This window comes from Chiloscyllium plagiosum, chromosome 15, assembly GCF_004010195.1.
Source record: "Chiloscyllium plagiosum isolate BGI_BamShark_2017 chromosome 15, ASM401019v2, whole genome shotgun sequence".
Lineage (NCBI taxonomy): Eukaryota > Metazoa > Chordata > Chondrichthyes > Orectolobiformes > Hemiscylliidae > Chiloscyllium > Chiloscyllium plagiosum.
Window position 1 is genome coordinate 37,183,078 of NC_057724.1, and position 22,302 is coordinate 37,205,379.

A 22,302-nucleotide genomic window follows, 5' to 3' on the forward strand; every position below is an offset into this window, starting at 1 on the left:
ATTAGGGAACTGAGTGAGAGAGAGAGAGAGAGAAAGAGAGACAGAGAGTGAGACAGGGTGGCATAGCAGTACTGTGATTAGCAAGGCTGCCTCACAGTGCCAGGGTCTAGAGTTTGATTCCAGCCACAAGCACAACTGTCTGTGTTGAGTTTGCATGTTCTCCCTGGGTTTCCTCCAGATGCTCCAGTTTCCTCTAATGGTCCAATAATGTGTAGGTTAGGTGGATTGGCCATGCTAAATTGCCGAAAATGTCAAGGGATGTGTAGCCTCGGTGAATTAGTCATGGGAAATGTGGAATTACATGAATAGAGTGGGGGGCCGGGTCTGAATGGGATGTTCTTTGGAAGCTTGGTGCAGACGCAATTGGCTGAATATCCTCTTTCTGCACTTTAGAGATTCTATGAGGGAGGTGGTGGGGAATTAGAGGGAGGGAGAGGTAGGGAATTGCGAAGAACAAATGGGGCAGCAGAAAAGAGAACATAGAATGGCAGGAAAGACGAGGTGGAAATGGGAAGAGTCTGGAGAGGAAGAGGAGAATCAATGGATGATGGAGATGAAGGAGTGACAGGGTAGGTGAAGGGAGAGAAAGAGGTGTATGGGATGCAGAGAAGGTGGAAGACAAAGGGATGTGAAGGGAAAGGATGAGGGAGTAGAGAGGAAAAGGTAGGGGAGAGGAAGGTGGAGGGGGATGACATGGCGCAGGCGAGAGAGGACTGATTGGCAAGGAGAGCGATGGAGTAGACGCAGTGAGACGAGGGGAGGAGAATGCAGCAAGCAGATAAATTGAAGAGGAGGATTTAAAATATGGGAGTTAGAGAGGGTAGAGGAGATCAGAAGGGGACAAGATGGAGCAGGTGAGGAATGGGGAAGGAGAATGCACTCTAATACCACATAATAATTTATTTTTTAATTTATATATTAATGGATAGGCACATCCCTGTCCTTCCCTATTTGCCCTGGAGAAGGTGGTGATGAGCTCCCATTTTGAACCATTGCAGTCCCTCAGATGTAGGAACACCCATAGAGCTGTCAGAGAGGGAATTCAGGATTTGACCCAGCGACATTAAAGGAATGACAATATATTTCTGAGTCAGGATGGTGAGTGACTATAAGTTGTGGTTTTTCTATGCACCTGACACAGTTATGTTCTCAATGGAACTGATCGTGGGTTTGGAAAGTATTCCATGGAACCTAGCCTTGAAGTGTGTAGTATAGATGGTACACACGGCTACTACTGAGTGTTGGTATCAGAGGAAATTAATGTTGAAGTTGGTGGTTGGCGTGCCAGTCCAGCAGGCTGCTTTGTCCGGTATGGAGTCAAGCATCTTGATTGTTGTCAGAGCTGTACTCACACAGGCAAATGGGGTGTATTCTATCAGACCCACGACTTGTGCCTTGTAATTGCTGGACAAGCACTCAAGAGACAGGAGGCTAGTTACTTGCCACAGAATTCCTAGTGTCTGACCTGCTCTTATAGTTACAGAATTTGTATGGCTAGCCCAGTTCATTTTCTGGTCAATGGTAACCCATTTCATTGACGGTCAAGGAGCAATGATTAGATCCTCTCTTGCTGGAGATGGCCGTTGAATTGAATTTGTGTAGTCCAAACATTACCTGTCACTTTTCATTCTAAGACTGGATACTGTCCAGGTCTTGCTGCACTTGGGCATGGACTGTTTCAATACCTAGGAGTCATGAATGGTGCTCAGCAATGTACAATTGTCAGTGAATATCACCATTTCTGAATCTATGATAGAAGGAAGGTAATTGATGAAGAAGGTTGAGGAAAGGGGATGGTATTAAATTGCTAGACTATTAATCCAGAAATTCATCTAATGTTCGAGGGACCTGGGCTCAAACTCCACTATGGCAACTGTTGGTATTTAATTTCAGATTTTTATTGAATTCAATGAGTCTAATTATGACCATGAATCTATTATCAGAAAAACCCATCTAATGCATCTTCACTAATGCATTTAGACAAAGAAGCTGCCATCCTTACCTAGTCTGGTCTACAAATGACTCCAGATCCATAGCAATGGGACTGACTCTTAACTGTCCTCTGGGCAATTGGTGAGTCAACATCTTACATCTGATGAATGATATGAAAATAGCTGAGATAGATGATCTTCAACTACCAGCTTTCTTTTACTAGGTATGACTCCAACACAGGAACTTTTCCCCTTGGTTTCCATTGACTCCAACTTTAGATTAGATTAGATTAGATTCCCTACAGTATGGAAACAGGCCCTTCGGCCCAACAAGTTCACACTGACACTCCGACGAGTAACGCACCCAGACCCATTCCCCTACTCTATATTTACCCCTGACTAATGCACCTAATACTATGGGCAATTTAGCATGGCCAATTCACCTAACCTGCACATCTTTGGATTGTGGGAGGAAACCAGAGAACCCGGAGGAAACCCAAGCAGACACATGGGGAGAATGTGCAAACTCTTTACGAGGACTTCTCAATATCATGCTTGATCAAATGCTGCCTTGGTATCAAGGGCAGCCACTTTTATCTCACTCTGTAATTCTATTCTTTTGTCCATGTTTGTACCAAGCTATAATTAGGTCAGGGCTGAGTGGTCCTGGCAAAACACAAATAGAGCATCAGTAAGCAGATATTTCTGCTTGATAGTAGTGTTGATGACCCTTCCCATCACTTTACTGATGATCAAGTGTGGACTGATGAGGTGGTAATTGGCCAGGATGGATTTGTTCCACGTCTTGTGCACAGGACATAACTGGGTTATTTTCCACATTGTCAGATTGATTTCAGTATTGTAGCTGTACTAGAACATCCTAAACCATGGATATGTCTAGTTCTACAGCACAAGTCCTTCCTACTATTGCTGCAATGTTGTCAGGCAAATAGCTTCTACAGTATCAAGCAACTTCAACAACTTTTTGATATCACTTCAAGTGAATTGAATTGGTTAAAATTTGGAGATGCTGGTGTTGGACTGGGGTGTACAAAGTTAAAAATCACACAGCACCAGGTTATAGTCCAACAGGTTTAATTGGAAGCACACTAGCTTTCGGATTCAGACTCCTTCATCAGGTGATAGTGATAGACTAGTGTTGTGTGATTTTTAACTGAATTGGTTAAAGATTGGCATCTGTGATGCTGGGCACCTCTGGAGCAAGCCATAAGAGCAAGAGGGATCATCATGTACTCCAAACATTTAGTTGAAGATCAATGCAAAGACTTTGGCCTTATATTTTGCACTGGTTTGCTGAGCTAAGTTTGAGGATAAGGATATTTGAGGAACCCCATTTTCTATTGATTGTTTAATTATCCAGCACCATTCATGGCAGGATATGGCAAGACTGCAGAGCTTAGATCTGATCCAGTATTTGTGGGATATTGAAAAGCTACTGTATCACATCATAATAACTAACATAATTTATGTTAATATTGTAATAATGATTATGGTAGTGATTTGTCTGTGTTAAACAATTACTGTACTACCACTGTAGCTGGGACTTAGAAAAATGCCTGAGACGTGTCTCTCAACTTAAAAGAGTTCCTTTCTCGATTGCATCTAGGCGGAGGATGCCTTGATTAATGCTTGTTGCTTTCTTTCAGCCTCATTCTTCGTTAGCTGATTTCCAATGATTCCAGCTGAATGCTGGTGACCATTTTTAACGCAAATAAATATTTGCAATTGATGTGACTCAAGTGCTGTGTGATTTCATTTCAAGGTCATTGTTTTTAACAAATCACTATTAGCTGTCAAATGATGACTGAATGATAGTTTTAGAATGCAGATTATCACGAATGAGTTCATTCAAGCACTGTTGAACACAGAATGCTGGCAAAATGTGTAGTCAAGTTGTGACTGATCATCCAGGTAGGTTCAAGAGGGTGTTTTGCTAACTCAGTCCCAAGAACAAATGTGTTTTTCATTTGCTGCTACTGCTTGCCAGAGAATTTATGCCTTACATCTTGAAGCATGTATTACAGAACACTGTTACAGTCCTGCGTTTCTGCTTTGTGCTTTGCCAAATGGGACAAAAGTCACAAACTGTGAAAAAGAATGAGTTTTCTTGAGAATGATAACAAGAAATACAGACTGGAGTACAGATGTTCAAAGACTGTAACACCCAAAATAAATAGGAATTACTGCACAACAAGACTTACAAACTGCGAAAAGCACAATTCCACAAAAAAAAAAGCAACAAAGATAATTCAAGCGAAAATCTACTAAGGGGTAATGGGGGAGAATTTTCAGTTTTAGGAGGTACACTGGTTGATGTACAAATAAATTAATAATTATGCCGATTTTTAATTCAGTGACCATGATACCACTTCAGACAGAAATAGAATTGTAGAATTCCTACAGGGTGGAAGGAGGCCATTTGGCCCATCAGGTTCACACCAGGCTCCAAAGAGCATCACACACAGACCCATTTCCTTACCCTATCCGAATAAGTCTGCATTTCCCATGGCTAATCCACCTATGCTGTACATCCTCGGACATCCTAGGCAATTTAGCATGGCCAATCCACCTAATCAGCACATCTTTGGACTATGGGAGGAAACCCATGCAGACACAGGGAGAATATGCAAACTCTACACAGACAGTCACCTGGGGCTGAAATTAACCCAGATCCCTGCTATTGTGAGGTAGCAGTGCTAACCACTGAGCCACCATGCTGTCCAATACCAAATATTTGGTCAAAAATGGTTCATTCACAATATTTAAGAAAAGTGATGACATTCACAGAAGTTATTTGACTCCACGTTCTAACTTGTCCTTCTTCAACCATGGTTGTCCTCCCAGTGATGGACTGGACTTTCAGCCTTATATAACAAACACTCCCAGTGTCTTTTAACCAAAGGATCCTACATCTGGAACAATTTGTCATATAGCTATCTGCTAGGACAAAACTGTCCAAAATGAAATGACTTTCAATGATCTCAACTCAATTATTAGTTTTTAGTTTCCTCGTAGAAAAGTGAAAAACCATCACATTCTAAATTTTCATTTAGAGTTAAAGAAATGGGAAAAAAAAACAGACTGACAAGATAAGACCAGTGAAAACCAGTGAAACTTGCAAATGTTAGTAATAAAATTACTGGTAATTACTAGCAATAAGTATTGGTTTGAATTAGAGTTTCCTATTCAGATATACAAAACATGTTCCATCATTTCAGTGTTACCAGTTTATTCCAGCATTATAGAATGAGTTGCTTTATATATTATTGCTTTTAAAACTAACCATAAAATAAGGTGAAACTTTATAAGTTATATAGCAGGAAATCATTAAGAAGAAATGAGTAATAAATTTGGTGAAAAAGGAATAAAAGTAAGTTGACTATAAATTTGAGTTTTAAATCTTGCACGGGCAGCAACATTCTTGGGGAAGTGAGGCATTCAATACATTTAGAAGTTGTACACTATGCCAAAAGTGGTCAAAGTGAGGAAGAGGCACTGGAACTGGAATTTAGGAGATATAAGACAAGAATATTTACAGGAATGTTAGTCATATCAATGAGGCCAGATGCCAACTCGCTGACACCTCCTCCTACCATCCCCTCCACCACGACTCCACTTCTCAGCACCAAGCCATCATCTCCAAGAACATCCACAATCTCTTCACCTCAGATGATCACCCATACTCAGCCTCCAATCTCATAGTTCCCCAACCCGGCACTGCCTGGTTCTATGTCTTATGCAATAACCACAAACCTGACTGCCCCGATCGACCGATTGTCACCACCTGCTCCTACCCTACTGAACTCAACTCCACTTATGTCCACTCCATCCTGTCCCTTTTGGTCCAGAAACTCCCCACAAATGTTCGAGACACCACCCACACACTCCACCTCCTCCATGACTTCCAATTCTCCAGCCCCCAACACCTCACCTCCACCATGGACATCCAGTCCCTCTATAACTCTATCCCCCATGAAGAAGCCCCAAAAGCCCTCCATTTCTTCCTCTCCTGACAACTCACCCAGTTCCCCTCCACCAACATTTCATTCAATTGGCAGAACTGGTCCTCACCCTAAACAATTTCTTTCAATCCTCCCAGCTATGAGTACCCACATGGGTCCCACCTATACCTGCATCTTTGTGGGATATGTGATATAATCCCTTTGCCACAGATACACCTGCACCATCCCCTTTTTCCTCTGTTACACTAATGACTGTATCAGCACTGCCTCATGCTCCCACAAGGAGCTTGAGTAGTTCATTCACGACACCAACACCTCTACACTGACCTCAAATTCACGTGGACCATCTCCGACACTTCCCACCCTTTCTTGGACCTCTCCATCTCTGTCTCCAGTGACCGACTTATCACTGACATCTACTTCAAACCCACCGACTCCCACAGCTACCTTGACTACGTCTCATCCCAACATCCCTCCTGTAAAAATGTGATCCCTTACTGCCAATTCTTCTGCCTCTGTTGTATCTGTTCCCAGAATGAGAATTCCATCGCAGATGTCCTCCTACTTCCAGGACTGTAATTTCCCCCTTTTATCACCAATGCCCTCAATCATAACTCCTCCATTTCCAGCAGAACAGCCCTCAAACCTCAGCACCTCAACCACAACAAGGATATAATCCTCCTGGTTGTCACATTCCATCCCACTAGTCTCCAAACCATGTATCATCCTCCGCCATTTTTGCCACCCCACCCCACCCCAAAATTTATTTCCTTCCCCACCCCTATCTAAATTCCATAGGGACCATTCCCTCTCCGACTCCCTTGTTAAGTCCATGCTCTCCACCAATTCCCTCTCCACACCTGGCACTGTAAGAGGTGCAAAACCTGTGTGCACACCTCCCCCCACCTCACCTCTGTCCAAAGCCCCAAAGGATCATTTCAAATCTGGCAAAGATTTACTTGCATATCCTCAAACCTCATTTTCTGCATCTGTTCCTCTCAGTCTGGTCTCCTCTACATCTGAGAGACTGAGCGCAAACCCGCGGAACACTTCAGGGAACATCTCTAGTCCGTACTCACCAACCAACCCCACCTTCCTGTAGCCATCCATTTTAACTCTCCCTCCCACTCCCTTGAAGACATCTCCACTCTGGGCCTTCTCCACCACGTAACCAAGGTCACCTGCAAACTGGAGGAGAAACACCTCATCTTTTGCCCCGGGAGCCTACAACACACGGCTTCAACGTTGACTTCACCAGTTTCCAAATCTCTCCTCCCCTCCCCTCCTCCCAGATCCAACCCTCTGACTCAGCTCCACCCTCTTGACCTGACCTACCTGTCCATCTTCCTTCTGACCTATCCACTCCACACCTTGCACCAATATATTACAATCACCTCCTGTCTTCACCCACCTATTGCCATCCCACATACCTTTCCCCTAGCCCTACTTCACCTTCATCCCCACCACCCCCCAGTCCTGATGAAGAGTTAGGACTAAAACATCAACTTTCTTGTTCCTCAGATGCTGCCTGACCTACTGTGCTGTTTCCAGCTCCACAGTTTATCAACACTGACTTCTCCAGCATCTGCAGTCCTCACTATCTCTTCATATCACTACTGGCAAACTAAAGAAATCCAAGATTAAAAGTGAAGCAGAAAAAAAGCTGATGATTGGTCAATGGTCAAATGACAATTATATACACACTTGTAAAGCATATATCCTGTCGGGATGAGCAAGAAGCGTTAGAGGAATCTTTAGGTATAATATTGATAGAAGAGAAATATTGCATTCTAGCTTCAATAATTCTTGCTGATGAATGATTTTCATTTTAAAAATCTTTCCCAAAATGTTTAATGATTCAACTGATAAGAAAGTAATTCCAGACATAATTTCCATTCATCCTTAACTTTCACGTTTTAATTTTTTTAAACAAGTACCCATTTTGAGGGCTTTCTCGTCGTTCCCATCATCCTGAGAAACCTTGAAAATCAGCCTGACTCTCTCCATGACTGAAAAGTCCATCCTCTAAAGGGGTTTACAGAACTACTCAAAATAAAGTATTAAAACTGAACCGAAAGTATGTGCAAATTAACAATCATAGGATCCTGGCAGGGCAGAAAATGGCTATTCGGCCTAAGATGTCCTGCACTGACCCTCTGAAGAAAATCCTACACAGACCCAGCCACCAACCCTATCCCTGTGACCTGGCATATTTCATGCATTTAGCCTGTCCATCCCTAGACACTATGGACAATTTAGCATGTCTAATTAACCTAACCTGAATATCTTTGGATGGTAGAAGAAAAACGGAGCACCCAGCAGAAGCCCAAATGGAAACAGGGAGCACGTGTAAACTCGACACAGGCAGTCGTACAAGGCTGTAATCCAACCTGTGTCCCTGATGCTCTGAGGCAAGAGTGCTAACCACTGTGACACAAGCAGTGATAAAGGGTATTTTAACTTCAGCTGGCCAGCTGGAAATGAAACTGATCAGATCAGTCAAATGTCTTACATCCTCAATAAAGTTTGTTTTGTATTAACTTCATGCTATAAAACAAGCTTCCAATTCATTATTTCTCTCTTTGCGGAACATTCATTCCTCAAGTTGAACTCCTAATATGTCCCTAAAAAGTGTGCTTAATAGAAATGTACTAAACCAAAAGTGCTTTCCTGTAAGAAAGCATCTAGTAAAGGTGGGTAACTTTCCAGACCTCTACTTTTCATATTAATTTTGTTGCCTAGAACCTAACTGACTCAAAACTAAACTTACTAACATCGCCTTCTTGGGACTTATCTCCCACTCACTGCTGTTTCCTCACTACATTACTCTCCCAAATCTGCTCATCAATTTCCTCTCCTGATTCTCTCTCTGCACTCCCTCTCTCTCACTTCCCACTCCTCAGCACATTCCTTTCCTGACTCTCACATTCACCTCTCTGTCCTGACCCTCCCTAACATCCCTCTTTTGATTTTCCTGCTTGACAGTTCCCTCCCCCGACCTTGCTGCTTGTCGCTTCCATCACCCAACTCTCCCATCACTGCCCCTTAGTGACCCTCTAATTCTATTAGTTTTAAAATAGTGATGGAAAAAGATAGACTAGATCTAAAAGTTGAAGTTCTAAATTGGAAAAAGGCCAATTTTGACAGTATTAGGCAAGAACTTTCAAAAGCTGATTGGGGGCAGGTGTTCTCAGGTAAAGGGACGGCTGGAAAATGGGAAGCTTTCAGAAATGAGATAACTAGAGTCCAGTGACAGTAATTCATCCTGTCAGGGTGAAAGGAAATGCTGGTAGGTATAGGGAATGCTGGATGACTAAAGAAATTGAGGGTTTGGTTAACAAAAAGAAGGAAGCACGTCAGGTATATTAAGATAGATTGAATTAATCCTTAGGAGAGTATAAAGGCAGTAGGAGTATACCTAAGAGGGAAATCAGGAGGGCAAAAAGGGAACATGAGATAGCTTTGGCAAATAGAGCTAAGGAGAATCCAAAGGATTTTTATAAATACATTAAGGACAAAAGGGTAACTGAGTAGAGATCAAAGATCAGCAAGGCAGCCTTTGTGTGGAGCCACAGGAGATGGGGGAGATACTAAACGAGTATTTTGCATCAGTATTTACTTTGGAAAAGGACTTGGCAGATATAGATGTAGGGAAATAGATGGTGACATCTTGAAAATGTCCATATTACAGAGAAGGAAGTGCTGGATGTCTTGAAATGCATAAAAGTGGATAAATCCCCAGGGACCTGATCAGGTGTACCCTAGAACTCTGTGGGAAACTAGGGAAGTAATTGCTGGGCCACTTGTTGAGATACTTGTATCATCAATAGTCACAAGTGAGGTGCCTGAACACTGGAGGTTGGCTAACATGGTGCCACTATTTAAGAAAGGTGGTAAGGACAAGCCAGGAACTATAGACTAGTGAGCCTGATGTCAGTGGTAGGCAAGTTGTTGGAGGGAATCCAGAGGGACAGGATGTACATGTATTTGGAAAGGCAAGGACTGATTAGGGATAGTTAACATAGCTTTGTGTGCGGGAAATCATGTCTCAAAAACTTGATTGAGTTTTTTTTGAAGAAGTAACAAAGAGGATTGATGAGGGCAGAGTGGTAGACGTGATCTATCTGGACTTCAGTAAGGTGACGACAAGGTTCCCCATGGGAGACTGGTTAGCAAGGTTAGATCTCATGGAATACAAGGAGAACTAGCCATTTGGATACAGAACTGGCACAAAAGTAGAAGACAGAGGATGGTGGTGGAGGGTTGTTTTGCCGACTGGAGGCCTGTGACCAGTGGAGTGCCACAAGGATCGGTGCTGGGTCTGCTACTTTTCGTCATTTATATAAATGATTTGGATGTGAGCATAAGACGTATAATTAGAAAGCTTGCAGATGACACCAAAATTGGAGGTGTAGTGGACAGCGAAGAAAGTTACCTCAGATTACAACAGGATCTGGAACAGATGGTCCAATGGGCTGAGAAGTGGCAACTGGAGTTTAATTTAGACAAATGTGAGGTGCTGCATTTTGGGAAAGCAAATCTTAGCAGGACTTACACACTTAATGGTAAGGTCTTAGGGACTTGCTGAACAAAGAGACCTTGGAGTGCAGGTTCATAGCTCCTTGAAAGTAGAGTCACAGTTAGATAAGATAGTGAAGAAGGCATTTGGTATGCTTTCCTTTATTGGTCAGAGTATTGAGTACAGGAGTTAGGAGGTCTTGTTGTGTCTGTACAGGACATTGGTTAGGCCACTTTTGGAATATTTAATGCAATTCTGGACTCCATCCTATCGGAAAGATATTGTGAAACTTGAAAGGGTTCAGAAACGGTTTACAAGGATGTTGCTAGGGTTGGAAGATTTGAGCTATAGGGAGAGGTTGAATAGGCTAGGCTGCTTTCACTGGAGCGTCAGAGGCTGAGGGGGTGACCTTATAGAGGTTTATAAAATCATGAGGTGCATAGATAGAGTAAATAGACAAAGTCTGTTCCCTGGGGTGGGAGAGTCCAGAACTAGAGGGCATAGATTTAGGGTGAAAGGGGAAAGATATAAAAGAGACCTAAGGGGCAACATTTTCATGCAGAGGGTGATACACGTATGGAATGAGCTGCCAGAGGAAGTGGTGGAGGCTGGTACAATTGCAACATTTAAAAGGCATCTGGATGGGTGTATAAATAGGAAGGGTTTGGAGGGATATGGGCCTGGTGCTGGCAGGTGGGACTAGATTGGGTTGGGATATCTGGTTGGCATGAACAATTTGGACCGAAGGATCTGTTTCCATGCTGTACATCTCTATGACTCTATGACTCTAAGTTTATCTCCTCTCCAGAGTCACCATGCTCAAGGTTTCATTTTCTAAATCTACTCACTGCCTCCCTCATGCATGTCTTGCCTCAGCCCTCTCTCACACCAAAGGGAGATAAAGAGAAGTGTTTTGAGAGAGCCTGTAAATTGATTTGTCAGGAGTAGTAGCAATGAGAGAGCTAGTCAGCCTGAACATGTGTAGTTGCAACACAGCTCTTCACCACACAACATTTTAATAAAAATAGAAACAGCACTATTAAAATAAGTTGCATTATTTACAAACTATGTTAAAATGAAACCATGTTATCAGCATGCATCTTAAACAGAGGTTGTTGTACCAAAGACCATGCTCCTCATAACCCCTCAACTCCATCTTTATTCTATGTTCATCATAACATCATATCTCTCTTGAAATTTATATTCTTTGCTTCATCAATAAGTCAACTGTCTTTGAGGCAGGAACATAGCCTGAATTTACAGAGGTGACAGCTGAATTGCCCGATGACTGAACAGCCATTGAGAGCCATCGGGGGACCCATCACATCGTGTGCCAACCTGGCATTTGACAGACCAACATCAGGCTTATCTCAGGATCAAGAAGCCCAGAGGAAGAGAGTTCCACCAGCTGAAAGCTGCTGAAAGAGGCTGGTGGCTCTATAAGCTGCTAATGCCACCTGAGAAGTGGTGACTGCTGCCAATACAACTCCTATTCAGGGATTGGGATACTTGCTCAACTCTCAAACCACAGGTGAGTGATGGCTGATGGTGGGGACAGGCTGTGACTCACTCCCTCAAACCCAATTCCTGATCCGGAGTCTCTCAATCAGGCACTGCATGCCATTGAGTAGAAGACATTTTCCCTTCCTTTTTCTGAATGCCCCCCCCCCCCACCAACCCCACCCCACGCTGGGAAACATTTGAAAAGATTTGCTTGTGGTGATCCCACCCTAGGGAGCCCCTACCTTCCACACGATATCTGTGGAAGGGGAATAATGCAAACAAGCAGGAATTAATTAGCCACTTAAGAATCTCAATCAGCTGTGGGATGCCCAGCTCATCCCAAGATCTTACTATCATTGTATTAATCACAGTGGAAGCAATAATTTATCAGCGTGCCCACCAACCACCCTCCGCTTGATTAGATCATAAAATCCCTACATTCCACCCATTGAGTGCACACCAACCCTCCAAAGAGCATCCCAACCCCCTATCCTATCCCTGTGACCCTGCCTTCCCCTAATCCACCTAGCCTGCACATCCCTGGCTACCACGGGATAATTTCCTATGTCCAATTCATCGAACCTGCACATCTTTGGACTGTGGGTGGAAACCGGAGCACCAACAGAAAAACCAAACAGACATGGGGAAAATGTACAAACTCCACACAGACAGTCTGTCGCCCAAGGGTAGAATCAAACCCGGGTCCCTGGCACTGTGAGGCAGCAGTGCCACTCTGCCACCATGAAATAAATAGTCCCAAACCACAAAACTCACCAGAGGGAAGGGAGACAAATACAGCCATATTGTCCTCCAATTCTAATTACTGCCTCTCGTTTCTTGGCTTTATTTCTCAAGTTTTGCTTATAACTGTGAAACTCTGATTTTTATTTTACAATCTTCAATATCTTTATACTTTTTCAATATCTTTTCCTTCCTGGCTCTTCTCTTTTTCCCAAAGTGCACTATGGTTGGTTTTCTCATACCTCATTTTGGACATTTTACTTTATACTGTGCTTTCACGACATTGTTCTTAATTCCTCCAAGGTTGTCCATGCCTCAGCCTCACCAATTTAAATTCTCCTCCAGTGCTTTGTTTGCCCTTTCCACAGGGATCTTGTATTCAGTTTGGTTCAGGTGAAGTAATTCTGATTTAATGATGATAAACTCTATCAGCACAACCATTAGCTACAAATGTTTCTATAGAACAGAACAAAAATATCACAACATCACAGCTATTGATGTTATTTAAATAGATTTTAGATGATTAAAATAAATCCAAGTTTAAATAAATCCTATTTTGATGCACCCTTCAAAATTATTAAACTGTCAAACAAAGAACTTTTGTTTCAACTGGTTTCATGGTATCTCCTTGAGGGTATTTTCAAAATAAAATGTCAGCAACAATGGAATAGTTACCATGCATCAACGTCATCTGCGGTTCATAACATTTTCTGTAAAATAAAACTACAATGTTAAAATTGCAATTATTCATTCAAATATAACAATGATTAAATTCTTAATACATACATTGCAGAACTCAAGGCATTTCTTGTAATTCATTTTTACTGCAGGATCATGTCGTGCAGTGATAATCTATTCCATCAATGATGACACCTATATTGAGAAAACAACCATTATAAAATAATGAACATTTACTGAGAGAGCCTGAATTTGGAATACTGTCAATATATCTAGATATTATTAATAAAGCTAATTAAAATAAGAAGTACTCCAGGAATAGGTATTAGTACAGTATGACTCATCGAGATTTTCTCTCCACCTATTTAACATTACCATGCAGTTGAAACTTTGCTTTGTATTCAAATAATAATAATCATTGCCCATCAATGACCTTTAACTCACCCTAAGCCTAAATGTATGCAAGATTTGAATGCTGTTTCTATACATGATGAAATTCTGCCAGTAATTTTCTTATACAACAGTCATCTGATAAGTTATGTGCCTCTTATAGTTCATTTCTAACTACGTCAGTTTTTCTTGCCTTTTTCAAACTTCAATGCGACTGTGCTCCATGATCAATACTTCATTAAAAGTTTTATTTCTTGACCCAGGAAATGAACACAAATGTAAACCACACAGAAACAATGAGAGTTATGTTGGTGAAGAGGATAGTGGAATTGTGATAAGTACACCACGGATACAAAAACAGTGATAAAATGAGTATGAAACAAACAGTTAAAAATACAGTCATTTAATAGGAATCACATTGAAAAATATGGAGTAAACTGGTTATAAGAGTGTACATAATAGGAGACGTACATAATATCAAGTCACGTTTGCTGAATAACCCATTATAATCAAGGCTGATATTCCGCATGAATTCTTCTTCCATATTCACACCTAACGTGGGCAGTTGTGAGATCAAAAACCTGCCTACACCAGCTTTGAATGTATTCAATGGTGGAACATTCAAAACCCTCTGGTAGTGAATTACAGAATTTCATAATTCTTTCTGGAAAGAAATTTCTCTTAATCTCCATCCTAAATGATTGGCATATCTTACTGAAATTAGATCTGCATGTTCTAGAATCCCCAGCCTGTGTGTATACCCTTCAAACTACATTAGACTCTTGCATGATTTAATGAAATCACTACTCATTCTTATGAACTCCACAGGATACAGTTCCTGTTTCCTCAGGCTCTCATCAAAAGGTAATATAGTCATCTCAATAACCAGCATACTGATTGATGCTGTGAGGCCCCTGAGACAAGTGCACCCTTCCCCAACATGGAGCCTAAAAACTGCACAGTACTTAAGCTGTGATCTCATTAAAACCTTATATAATCATAGCAGGACTTCTTGTTCTTGTACCTCTTGCAATAAAAGCCAATATGACATTTACTTTCCTAATTGCAAACTCTCCCTGCATGCTAACTTTTTGTTCTGATTACATCCACGTCTTTTGAACATCAATGTTAAAAGTTTGATACCTATTAAAAATATTCTACTTTCTATTCTTCACACTAAAACGAGTAACCTCACACTTTGCCACATCATACTCCAACTGCAATATTGTTACCCCTCACAGAACTTGCAATCTCTTTGTAGGAATGGGTCCTCCTCACAGTGTACAATGCTAAATTGCTTTGTATTGTTGGCAAGCAATAACTAGTGGACACAGATTTAAAGCAATTCAGAAAATAAAGCAATGTTGACATGAGCACAAAATGGCTCGGATCAGGAATGCACTGTCTGAGACAGTAGTGCCGGCAGATTCGATTGAAGTATTCAACAGGAAATTGATCATCTGGAATGGAAAATTGTGCAGTACTGTAGGAAGATGACTGAGAAGTGCTACTAGGTGAATTGCTTTTTCAGTGAGCCAGCACAGACACAAAACTAAAGGGCATAGGTTTAGGATAAGCAGGGAAAGATTTAAAAGGGACTTAAGGGGCAACATTTTCAACAGGGGCTAGTCCATGTTTGGAATGAGCTGCTAGAGGAAGTGGTGGTGGCTGGTACAATTACAAGATTTAAAAGGCTTCTGGATGGTATATACGTAGGAAGGGTTTAGAGGGATATGGGCCAAATACTGGCAAATGGAATTCGATGAGGATATCTGATTGGCATGGACCAGTTGGACTAAAGGCTCCATTTCTGTGCTGTACATCCCTACTTAATAGCCAAATTGGCCGTTTTCTCTGCTAAAATACCTAATAAATCTATGAGCTTGGACATATTCTTCTCAGTCTCTGTCTAAGATGTTAACTTGGATAGAAAACTATTGAAGTTCAGCACTACTCTTTCATGGACTACAGCAGTTCAAGGGCAACTAGGAAGAGGCAATAAATGCTAGCTAGCCAGTGACACCTTTGTCCCACAAATAAATTAAAAAAGCACTCCTCTAGTTATAGTCCAGCAACTTTCAAATATCCTGTATGACAAGAGGAAATAAAGACTAGGGATAATCAATCCTCCATTCATGCTACTATATTATTCCAAGTCCATGAGCTCTTATATTCTATATTAACCTTTTGTGTGGCACTTTACCAGCTGCTTTTTGCAAATCCAAACACACTAGGTTTACTGGCTACTAGGTTTACTACCCTATTAGTTAAATCTTCAAAAACACAAATAAATTTGGCAAGCATATTTTCTTTTTTATAATATTACATTGACTCTTTTGGATCATACTATGTTTTTGCAATTTTTTTTTCATAACAGATCCCAACATTCCACCGATGACTGATGTCATGCTAAGTGGTCTGAAATCCTGTGTTTTCTCTTTCGCTTATTTCTTGAATGATAATGTTACAATTGATAAGCTGCAATCTGCTTAGCCCATTGTAGAATCTATGAAAATCACAACCAGTGCTCTCTCTATCTCTGCAGCTAGCTCTTTTAGAATGCAGACCATCATGCAGATCCTGAGGTGCGTCAGATTTTCATCCTTTAACCTCTATAGTACGTTTTTTTGCTAACATTAAACACCATACGTTTTTTAGTCTTCTTGGTCCCTTGACTAACTTTTATTTCTGAAATGTAATTTGTATCTTCTATCGAGAAGACAGACAAAATATTTATTCAACATCTTGCCATTTCTCATTCTCCAAGATATTTTTTTCCTGCCTCTGCCTCAAAAGGACCAGCATTTAGTTCAGCTACTTTTCTCATTTTAATACTTGCTAAAGTTCTTACATTCCATTTGTATAATCATCTCCAGTTTACTTTCATCTCTAATTTCCCTTTATAATCAGGTTTTTGGTCAATTTTGTTAGGTCCTAAATTGTTCAAATTTCTCAGGCTTAATGTTATTTTTCACATTATTTTAAGCCTCTTATTGCAATTCTATCCTTAATTTCCACAGTAAGTTAGAGTTGAAATTTTCTTCACTGAGTTCTTTTTTGATTAAAACCTTTTTTGTTCTATATTTTGAATAATTTGTTTAATGTTTCCCACGGTTTATCTACCATCACATCTTTTAGTATATTTACCTAATCAACCTCAATCCACTTCTCCTTCACACCAATAATTGGCTTTCAGTTTAATATTCTTAACTTGCCTCAAACTTTACATAGAAACCAATAGTATTGTGTTCACTTTTTTGCAGATGATTGTTTACAATGAGATTATCAATTCATCCTTCCTAGTTAGACTATACTAAAATACTAAGAACAGTTGTGGGCAGCACGGTGGCACAGTGGTTAGCACTGCTGCCTCACAGCGCCATGAGACCCGGGTTCAATTCCCGACTCAGGCGACTGACTGTGTGGAGTTTGCACATTCTCCCCTGTGTCTGCGTGGGTTTCCTCCGGGTGCTCCGGTTTCCTCCCACAGTCCAAAGATGTGCAGGTCAGGTGAATTGGCCATGCTAAATTGCCAGTAGTGTTAGGTAAGGGGTAAATGTCGGGGTATGGGTGGGTTTCGCTTCGGCGGGTCAGTGTGGACTTGTTGGGCCGAAGGGCCTGTTTCCACACTGTAAGTAATCTAATCTAATCTAGTTGGTTCCAAAATATATTCTTCTAAGAAGTTATCATCAAAACATTTTAAAACTCATCTTCCACACTACTCTTTCCCTCTATATGAAAATTAAAATCCTCTATAAATTAAAATCCTCTATAATTAGTACTTTGCATTTGTTAGAAATTCCACATTCTTTCTGATGTTTAATTATTTGTCCCAAAATATAAATATTGTTAGACAGCTGATAATCGACACCTACTAGTATGCTCTTCCCTTTTTATTAATGTTTTTGGACTAAGTGAGGAGCTCTGGGACATCCTGGGGTTGTGCAAATAAATATATGAATTCACGTTATTTCCCTTCTTTCTCTTTATACATGCATAAACATACTTTCCAGAAAGATATGTGCTGGTCCTGTGAAATTGGCTAACAAAATACATTCAGGGATTGAATTTGGACCTTTTATCTACTAAATTGGCAGTGGCTTTCTCTCCTTTGGGTCTTATGCCATCTTTATGTTGCTCGTGAGTAGCAGGTGCTAATACAATGTAATATAAAAAGGGTGAAACCATCAGGAACCAACTACATTTGAGTCTCAAGTTATGGAAATAGCTTCAGAAACTCCACAGAGTCAGTTTTGCACTCCCAGAGTTTGTTTAAATAGAAAAAAAAGAATACACAAGCTCTAGTTTGTATTTCACAATACACAACTACCTTCACATTTCTCTCTAGTGTACATTGTTCTTGAGAAAGCTATTCTCATACTTACTGCAACTAGCTACTGGGAGATTGGATGAACTACATCAATCCATGTAGTCAGAACTCTAGGCTGGGTGCATTCCATGCATCAGGGGCAAGCTCTAATTAAGCACTAAATAATTATCTTGAATGATAAAAAAGAATGATCACAACATTTCACAGTTTTTGGTATTACATTCTCTAACATGTAATGAACTACTGGTCAAATAATAATAAAGCCTTTTTAACAGTATTAATGTGAAATCCTAATTGCAGTAGTTCTAACAAAGGAATTGTGAAATTGGTAGTAATAACTACTATTTTTGAACAATACTAACTGTAATCTAAAAATCTACTGAAAGAAAAACTAATCCCATCCAAAACCATATAGGTATACAGAGGGTAATAAAATTAGAGAAAATGCAATACCAGCAATCTGAAGTGGCATCAGAAAGCAGCAGGAACTTTGCTTTTTATGCACAGAAGATTGACAGGCTTTGGAATGCACTCCAGGAGTTACTGATTGAAGCAGAGTCATTTCAACATGTAACAATACATTGGATACGCTTTTGAAGGAATGGGGATAATATATTATGGAATCAGGACAAATAAATTGGACTAAATTGCTGTTCATATGGTGGACAGACACTGACACAAAATAATTAAGATGACTAAAGGACTACTTCTACATCATAATTTCCACGTAGTTCAATGTTTCAAATTTGCAGCATTATGAACTTTTCTTTCCTCCAAATAATATTTACAGTGTGAAGCATGTGGATTTCTTTTCTGGTTGCTGTTCTCCTGTGGAATTCAGGTTGTTGACAAAGGAAGCAGAGATAATGCCATGCTGTAGCTCAACAACTGTGTGTGTGCTTGTCAAGGCTGCTGACATCTAACACAGTGGATCTCTGAGACGAGTTCCATTTGGAGAGAAAAACAGGTGTGTATCAATTGCATGCAAGCACACTGAAAGCACGGACAATATCTGTTTATTTTGTTTCCAACAGACAAGTCAGCTGTTGCTGCTGGCTGTTTTCCTACAAAGGTGAAGGTTTTCATTTCTGCTATCCATTTCAATCATCAGATCTCTGCTTAGTTGGTCTATATTGAACAAAAGTGCAGAGAAGGATGAAGAACTGAGAGCTTGGCAGTAAATACAACCTAAATGAGAAATCTGAATGACTTTAAGGAACAATAATAACTCAAGTTCATAAAGCTGTTTCAGAATTTGTTTTATAAGATGTCCTAAGGTGTTTTAAAGGTCTATATTTACTTAAAACTGCCACTGAACTCAAGTACCATAACTAACATTTTGGTCAAATTGTAAGTTTTAAGGAATGTCTTAATGCTAAGAGAGGTGAAGTTTTTTTTGGAAGAAAATTTCAGAATTTAGGACTTAGATGACTGTAAAGTAGACAAAGTTCCTAATGTTAGAGCAAAGAAAGTGGTTCAACCACAAGAGGCAGAATTGGAAGAATGCAGTTCTTGAAGAATTTAAGGCAATGATCCTTATGAGCTTCGTGCTCTGGTCAGACCACATTTGGAATATTTTGCATAGTTTTAGACCCCATCTCAGGGAGGATGTTCTGGCCTGGGTGTGTGTTCAGAGAGGTTCACGAGAATGGTCTCAGAAATGAAAAGCTTAACATATGAGGAATGTTTGAGGACTCTGGGTCTATACTCTGGAGTTTAGAAGGATGGGGGGGGGGGGGGGATCTAATTGAAACTTACAGAATGTAGAGTTGAGATTAAAATCAGATCAGCCGTGTTGTTATTGAATGGTGAAGCAGGCTAGAAGGGCTGAATGGCCTACTTTTGTTCCTGTGTGAATTGCTGAATGGAAGGTACAACAATAGCAAAGGGCAAGGTCACGTAGAGGCTTCAACAGAAAGATGAAAGATTTAAAATCAGGTTTGGTGGAGCAAAATCCAATGTAGGGCAGCCAACAGAGGGATGATAGATGAATAGGAGTTTGAGTGAGTTAAATCATGAACAGCAAGAATTTGAGTAAACTTGAGTTTATGGAGGATGGAAGATGAGAGGCTAGCCAAACAAGCATTAAAATAGTACAATTTGGAGATACTGAAAGAATGGGTTTTTCTTAGCAGGCTGAAAGTTAAGGCAGAGATGGAGAATATTACTGAGGTTAATAACTGGTTTTATGGTTAAGAGAATATGGGGTCAGCAATTCAATTCAATAGAACATTATGAAACTGCAAATAAGGAACAGGAGTAAGTCATTCATCACCTCCAAGTCTGCTCCAGCATTTAACAAGATCAGATTGTTTTGACTCTAACTTTGAACACAATAAGATCACATACCTGTAACTTGCGAATATTTGAGGTAAAATATAACGTTCATCGAGTCTTTCTGAATTGAAATAAATCAGCTACACGTGTTGCAGTGACCCCTTCTACCTTATTTACATAGAAATAAATAGAGAACTTACTGCATAAAGAAACATTCACTTCCCTTAAACCAGAAAAATTCAGTATAGAAATAGTTTTTTCCCTCCATTGCCTATATGTACACCTAATGGCGCTGAGTTAAATAAACAACCCTTGAATAACTTTCCTGAGCAGTTCTGTGTCATATGTGCATTTGAACTTGGTTTTTAATTTCCCCTGAAATGCACACTTCCATCAGCAGACACTGGTCAGTAACGAGGAGCATGAACCCAGGTCCCCCCCCCCCCCCCCTGTAATACCGGAGATATTGGCATCATTTATCATTGCAGCATCACCGGCTGGAAATACTGTACCTAACCCAGTGGTGCTCAGAGATGTAGCCTGTCAACTTCCTGGCCAATCTGAAGCAGTTAGTTGTCTTTCAGGCAGCGCTATTAACAATGGGGCTGACGGATTTTAAACTTCAATTTTTTCACTTTATCCTTGAATGTTTCAAATTGATGTCGGTTCCTAACCACCATTCCAGCTGAGAATTCATTCAGGAACTGAGCTACAACAATCATTGTTCTGAAATGTAGTCCAAGAAGTCACTTCATTCATACAGCAATCCAAATTAATCAATGCACAGCATCCCAAGCTTATCGCTGTGATTCCCTCTACAACTCTTATCTGTGCATGACCCTGTCAAACATTTACCCAGCTGCCAGACATGCGCTCAAGTGTCTGTGCGATAATGTGAAATCACAACAAAAAGGTCCAGTATTGGGCACAATAACATTGCTGATAACATTGACACATGGGTCTTCCGCCTCCGTAAATCAACAAACAAAAGTTTGACAAAAGATTTTTCCAAGAAGTCCCGGCCCCACCCTTCATTTGACTGAAGAAACTGGACAGAAGTTGCTCTCTGGTACTCACAGGGTACAGCAGGTCTGAGAGCCAGGGCTGACACATATCTGTGCAGACCGATGATTCTGACCTCCAGTAGCAGCGCCCGGTGACTAATAGATCCGATCTCCAGCTCGATCTCCTCCAACACACTGACCGCCTCTCTCGCCAGAGCCGAAAGCTGCCTCAGGACACTTCCCAAAGTAAAACTGGACACATCGATCAGATTCTCCAAGGCTGACAGCCTTCTGTCTTCGCCGTACAAACGGCACAATTGCACAGGGCGTACGATCCTCTTGCAAAACGGCATTTTGTTTTCAAAATACAACTATGTCAAATAAAATAATCTAAAATAGTAAATGATTCCAGGCAAGCAATGCAATCAAGCAGCTGTCAGGGCAAAACAAGCCTGAGCCGTGAATGGGATCGCTCTTTGCTTTCTGACAGATCATGTTCCAGCCTCTAGAGAGCGCCGTTTCACTGGGAGAGGAGGGGTCTATACATATTTAACCAGCTGTGGAGTGGTCCAAATCTATTCAGAATTAAAATCTAACAGGCTCTCTTTAAAATAAATATGCGCCAAGGTTCTTCCCCCGCTCCCCCCAGTTTTCCACCATTTGTTTGTAATCCTGCTGCGTAATGTAAACGAGGCGATGAAACTGACATTTCCTTTTAAGCAGGGCTCGAGTTTTGGCTCCACAATATTGTGAAATTCCCAGTGTCACGTCCCTGCCCGTGATAGCAGCGGAAAGTCCGAGACAGAGTTCAGCTAAATCAATGTAAGCGAGTACTTCTCATCCATTTCAACTGGCAAGTTCTGTGCACTTTTCAGAATGACTTTCTGCAGCATCTTTGTTGATTTATTCCAAAGTGGAAATAACTTTGTTTCTTCAAATAAAAGAG

The 22,302-nt window shown here is 40.8% G+C and overlaps 1 protein-coding gene across 2 annotated transcripts in view; it reads right to left on the minus strand.

The window, feature by feature from the left end:
* Positions 1-21,820, minus strand: part of nhsl2 (NHS-like 2) — a 322,641-nt gene extending 300,821 nt beyond the window's left edge. The window contains exon 1 of one of the 2 annotated variants that reach the window (XM_043704715.1): positions 21,430-21,820. In XM_043704715.1, coding sequence (XP_043560650.1) covers positions 21,430-21,709 — 280 coding nt within the window. In that variant the 5' untranslated portion in view covers positions 21,710-21,820. The remainder of the gene's footprint in view (positions 1-21,429) is intronic. The other variant, XM_043704713.1, reaches the window with a different exon arrangement.
* Between the last annotated feature and the right edge of the window lie 482 nt (positions 21,821-22,302).